The sequence below is a fragment of the Micromesistius poutassou genome, assembly GCF_964030765.1.
Source record: "Micromesistius poutassou genome assembly, contig: SCAFFOLD_1922, whole genome shotgun sequence".
Classification (NCBI taxonomy): domain Eukaryota; kingdom Metazoa; phylum Chordata; class Actinopteri; order Gadiformes; family Gadidae; genus Micromesistius; species Micromesistius poutassou.
This window is the reverse complement of record NW_028179243.1, coordinates 343-6,668: the sequence shown is the minus strand read 5'-3', so window position 1 is coordinate 6,668 and position 6,326 is coordinate 343. Positions and strand designations below refer to the sequence as shown.

The 6,326-nt window shown below is 48.9% G+C and overlaps 1 protein-coding gene across 1 annotated transcript; it reads left to right on the top strand.

Annotated features, from left to right (window-relative positions):
* Positions 1 to 2,610: 2,610 nt before the first annotated feature.
* vgll2a (vestigial-like family member 2a) lies at positions 2,611 to 5,716 on the top strand (the record flags this gene model as incomplete). The annotated part of the gene is made up of 4 exons (XM_084489874.1): positions 2,611 to 2,870; positions 3,950 to 4,241; positions 5,111 to 5,501; positions 5,553 to 5,716. Coding segments are annotated over exons 1-4 (934 nt in total), but the record flags the coding sequence as incomplete, so codon positions are not given.
* Between the last annotated feature and the right edge of the window lie 610 nt (positions 5,717 to 6,326).

Here is a 6,326-nt window from a genome sequence, read left to right as displayed (position 1 = left end):
GGGGGGGGGGGGGGGAGAACTGTGCGTCTCTGGTTTGTTTGTTTTACAACAGCTCCTCTGAACCACTTGTGGCCGGGGAGGGGGGGGAGGGGGGGGGAGGGGGGGGGGGAGGGAGGGGGGGAGGGAGGGGGGGAGAGAACAGGTGTCTGATTGTTGGATGTGTGCTAAAAAAATAAAAAGGGCCCCCAGGAGGCCTGGGGCACCCGTGAAGGATCTCAAGTTAAGTGTCTGAATAGCATCATATTGGTCACTGCTACAATGGAGCCCGTCACTCACACAGCGCCCAGTACACACACACACACACACACACACACACACACACACACACACACACACACATGACACACCAGACACACATATACACACACACACACACACAATCACACACACCAGACACACACACACACACACACACACACACACCAGACAGACAGCTACACACACACACACACACACACACACACACACACACACACATGACACACCAGACGCAGACACACACACACACACACACACTCACAAGGACACAGGCTATGCTTCCATGCTTTTGAAAAACTATAACAATAAATGGTGCAGTTGTATGTTCTCATTGACAACTAAAGCCAGGAAAAACAAAAATACAGTGCGATATTTGCCATATTTACACCCTGTGTGGCATGAAGTGGAGTGGCATTATCTCTCTCTTTTTGAGATAGGACTCTCTTTTCCAAGGACTGATCTAAATGGTGATATGAAACAGGTTGACCGTACCCTAGCGGGTGGTAGGGAAACGGTCTGCAACCTGTAACTTCTAAGTGGTGGCATGATTGGGGCCAAACTATTTGACACTTGACCTGTAAAATCTGGCGGGCCACGGAGGGATTGCAACGGTGTGTAACATTGCATTCCTCCCATTGGTTGGTTTGATCTGTTTACACAGCCAATTAGCACTCTGCACCCATCACCATACCCAGTTATTAAAGGAGCCTCATCTTAGAGTCTGTCCCGATGCACTATAGCAGGGTGGGACTCCGTTTAACTAGCAACACATTTCACAATGTACCCTGTGATACACAATGCTGCTCACCATTTATTTAACATTATTAACTTCGTCTTTTGTATCATATGACGTCAGCATACAGGAACATGCGGGTGACATGATAAAAATAGTTTCAACAATGTAAGGGCATATTCCTTTAATTTCTGTTCAGAAGCACAGTCATAGATCGATCTTATTTTGCTGAATTGCAACTTTAATTTTCATTTCCGTACTGCTGATGCACTCACTCATGTTTCAGAATGTAAATAACATTGCGGTGAAAATGTCCATTACAATAAGGAGAAAAACCTGAAATGAGCATACCATTCATTTTTGGATAGTAAATGCAATTTCGTTTCTAGCAAGGAAGGTTATCTACATATATTAATAAATAAATACATTATAAAATAAATACCGTGGATTTGTTTTCGTTTTTTCTTATCGGTTCTTATAGGTTCATTTCACACCTGTTTACACACTCCGCAAGTGTTGCGACAACAGTCCTTCATTAGCAGAACTGTTCAACTGAGTGATCTGTTATTGAGGGATGTTTAAAACACACACACACACACACACACACACACACACACACACACACACACACACATACACACACACACACACACACACACACACACACACACACACACACACACACACACACACACACACTAAACACACTAAACAACATTTTATATTACAGCTTTAGTGAAACCTGGTGGAGGTGGGGATTTATTCTTATTTAAGTGCGCGTCTTTGATGATCGTTTTTGGGTACAAGAAGCAGAATGGTGTGAACGCTGGCCCAATTGAACACTTCAAGATGTTACACCTCGATCAGTCTGGACCTAAAATGACTACTTCCCTTGAATAGGGCTGGATTGAATAACACTAATAATTCGGGGTAGGCTTTTTTGTGTTCGAAAAAAATGTGTCTGTGCTGTCTGTTCCATATCTGTATATTTTTACTCTTCAGTATGCCCAAACCTTCTCATATAACGAATAAAGGCAATATCCATGTGACAAACAAATGAGTATGCCTATAGTCTAGGAGGTGTTCTCAATATATTATATTAAAAAAATGTGCGAGAGCATCAATTAATTGTAATAGTATAAAGGGATGTCGAAGGTCCTCACAAACACGTATATAGTCTAAAGATATCTCCTAGTGAATTTGCACAGTAGCCTAAATAAAAATGCCTGGGCCTATAAGGCACCGCGCGAGGATCACATTTCTGCATTGGCAGGAGACATCTTCAGGTCCAGCAACGGCGGTAATTAAAAGGCCATTAAGCCCTCCTCACGGCGCGGGCTCCACAGACACAAGAGAGAGAGAGAGAGGCTTCCTATACGTCAGCCCATTGGTCGGAGCCAGCAGTGCACCGAAACACGTCAAAGGCGAAGCTGCACTTTGGCCCGCCACGCGCCGAATGCTGCACACTAAACGGCGCGTTAAGACAGAGGCGCGACACCGAGAGAGAGAGAGAGCGAGAGAGAGAGAGCGAGAGAGAGCGAGAGAGAGAGAGAGAGAGAGAGAGCGAGAGAGAGCGAGAGAGAGAGAGAGAGAGATCGAGAGATCGAGAGTTAGAGAGCTCAAGCGGGAGATAGAGATAGAGAGAGCCCGTAGAAAGACCGTCACATTTATTTCTTAACGAGATATTAAGATATTGATCATTTCCTACAATTTTGAAGCGTCGGGGCCTGCTTCCGATGAGGCGTGTGTGTCTAACGTCAAGTTAGTGGTGTTTCCCTCGCTGAGTATCGCCATGAGCTGCCTGGATGTTATGTATCAAGTGTACGGTTCACCGCCTCAGCCCTACTTCGCCACCGCCTACAGCCCCTACCACCACCAGGTAGGACCTCTGTTCCCTGACTTCATGATGCGCATATAGAGTCCACATGTGACCTGTGTTTGTAGCGCCGAAATTCACTCCAGGTTTTTTAGAAAGCGTTTAGTCTTAAGTCTGAACCAGGTCGTCGTTGTGTAAAAAAATACAAAGTGCGGAAAAAAAATAAAACTAAACTAATATTTTAGACGGGAAACAGCTTTGTTTAAATTTTTATTAAATTGCAATTTTGTCCATTTCGTCCGTGGAATTGGGGGTTTAAATTTGATAAATTGCATGAATTCACTAAACTACATCACTAACTTTAGACTAGTGTGACTCGTGGGCATGCTGTGTTCTCGATGCTGTACACTTCACTGTTGTAGTTTATAAATAATAAATAATTGTTTGTTTGTTTGTTTGTTTTTTTTACCGAAAACGATGTAGGCCTATATTTAACAGAAACTGTATTGTGTATAAATTGTATACATTTGCGTCTAATTGAAGCGCAAGATATAAAACACTTTAGTTGATGTTTTCAATTCACACACAACTAAAGCATGAGCAGGAAGAATCTGGTTTATAATTTAAGTTTTTTAAATGGCAAACAATTAATTGAGGCATATACGTCTATATATTGCTTTTCGATTAAAGATCGGGGTAATGTTCGATGTATTTCTTCTCGTTATCGTTGGTGATGTTGTGTCTCTTGTTCGACTCTCGGTTTATAAATCTCCGTCAACATGAGCGACCCGTCTGCAGCACAGAGGCATACCTCAAATAGTGCGAAGACATTCAGACAGCAGCCCTCTGTTATTTTGAACTAACCCATTGAAAATAAAGTGGGCCTTTAACCTCATGGTATCCCGGTAAATAGCAGGATTGTTATTTCAAGGACAGAGGACAGGATATTAAATAAAGTAGGCCTACTAGACTATATATTATATTGCCCCAACAACAAAAAAAATCGAATAGGTTCTAATAGGCTACAATAAATCAACTCAGCAGAACCATTTTGCGCATCTATTATTATTTTTTTTGTATAATTGTTTTAGCGATGTAAAAGTAATTCGCTTGTTCCTTCTTTTTTTTGTTGTTGAAAACAGAAATTGGCGTTTTATTCTAAAATGCAAGAGTCCCACGACGGCGCGACCAGATGCAGCGCGAGCGGCTCGTTCACCAACCTGCCCGTGCCCGCGTCCGCGTCAATCAAGGAGGAGGACTGCGGGCGCGACAAGGAGCCGTCCCCCGAGGCTGAGTATCTGAGCGCCAGGTGCGTGCTCTTCACCTACTTCCAGGGGGACATCAGCACCGTGGTGGACGAGCACTTCAGCCGCGCGCTCAGCCAGTCCAGCGGCTACGCGTCCAGCGCCAACAACAGCAACAAGTCCGCACGAGGTGGATACCCGATATAACTCATGTTCGAGGGTTCGAGTGCGCGTGCCTGCGAGTGTACCTTAAAAGTGTATTTATTATCGGACTTTATGAGAGGGGGACTGACGAGGATAGATGATATATATATAGACTCAGCATGACTTTCTGGCTCTACTAACTGTTTTGGCATTCCGGTTGTTTTGTGGTTACTCCAAATATATACAAATATAAATAGTTTGAATGGCCAAACAAACAAGCCGGCTACAACATTTTTTGAGTCCACTTGAATTAATCATTCTGCTATTAAGTGTCTTTTTTTATTTTCCGGTAGGCCTACATAGTATTTGTCGTCATCGTGTCTTGAGCAGTCCGTTTAAGTTAACCCTAAATTCAGGATAACGATCAATGCCCGACATTTCAGTCCACTGCAAACTCTCCTACTTTGTTTGTGAGGATGACGTGAGAATCAAAGAACCATAGATTACATTTTAAGTAGTGGAATAGCCTTCAGTGACTGTTTAACATTCACTCTCCTCATTTAACAGACACATACACGCACACGCACACACACACACACACACACACACACACACACACACACACACACCTCAAATAAGACAAATAAGGCGACCGCGGGCTTGTGCGCTCCTCAGCAGCATCATTACCGTCGCGCCGCACTCGGAAACAAATCACATTTCCTTTGCAAGATTTGTCGCTGTGGCAAAACGAAGCATAACACAAAACAAATCAAAACCTCCCACATTCACACACTTCTCCTCTCAAAGACAGCCAACGCATGCACCGTTCCCTTGGTAACGCCCCCGCCCCGCCCCACCTGCCCCCCCCCCCCCACCCCCCCCACTCTCTCTCTCCCCCCCCCCTCCCCTCTGCAGACGGACCCTTCCCCATGAACCAGAGGAGCTTCCCTCCTTCCTTCTGGAACAGCACCTACCCGTCGTCGTCGGGGGGGCCCCCGGCCGGCCTGGGGGGCCCCCCCCCGGCCGCCCACGCCGAGCTCTCCTTCCCCGGGGACCCGTACTCGGCGTCGGCCCCGCTGCACGGCCACCTGCACCACCAGCCCAGCCCCGACGTGGCCTGGCACCCGTCGCACCACCACCACCACCACCACCACCACCCCTACTCGCTGGGGGGCGCCATCGCCGCCGGGGGCCAGGGCGCCGGGTACCCGCGGCCCGCCGGCGTGCACGAGGTGTACGGCTCGGCCTTCGACCCGCGCTACGGCTCGCTGCTGGTGCCGTCGGTGCGCCCGCACCACACCACCACCACCACCACCACCGGCTGGCCGCCGCCGCCGCCGCCCGCCGCCGCCGGCAGCAGCAGCAGCGGCAGCAGCTCCGTGCCGGGCCCCAGTGGCTCGCCGTGCGACCTGGGGGCCAAGGGGGAGTCGGGGGCGGCGGCGGCGGCGGCGGCGGCGGCCTGGAGCGGGGCCTTCGCCAGCGGGGCCAGTCCCGGGGACATCGGCCTCAACATGGACACAGGTATACCCCCCCCCCGCCCCACCCCCACGCCCCGCCCCCGAGCATGATCTCTCTCTCTCTCTCTCTCTCTCTCTCGCAACGGTCCCGCCCCCCCACACCCCCCTCCTCTCGGAGCATGTAGCAGGTAGCGTTGTGTAAGGGCCGAGTCATAGGGCCCCGGGCCCCCCCCCCCCCACTGCAGAGACCCTCTCCCCGTGCGGACTGGGCTCTGGAGCTGCGTGGCGGGGGGTCCACTGTCCGGCCTGCAAATGAAGACTAAGTCCCGATTGAGTTTGTTGTTGTTACAAAACGGTCTCAAACCCAGATGTTCCCCATGTGGGAGCTGCGGCGTTGTCGTCGTCACGGTGACGTTGTTTGAGCTGAATGTGTTAGATCTGTTTTCCCCCCCGTTCGTTGAAACAAAACGACCAGGTGGGGGCAGTCGTGATATTAATGCGCCAACATTTGGGTGCGTGTGCGCACAACTCCAAACATTATTATTGTAGGAAGCCGTCCGGCTCCCAGCTCCTAGGCGGCTTTTCAAAATAGCATCAAGTTGCAAATCCTGGAGAGCCCAGCTCAACATGCCAAACTTCCTGTCCTCCGGCCGCTCCTCCCATCTGTCCCGCTC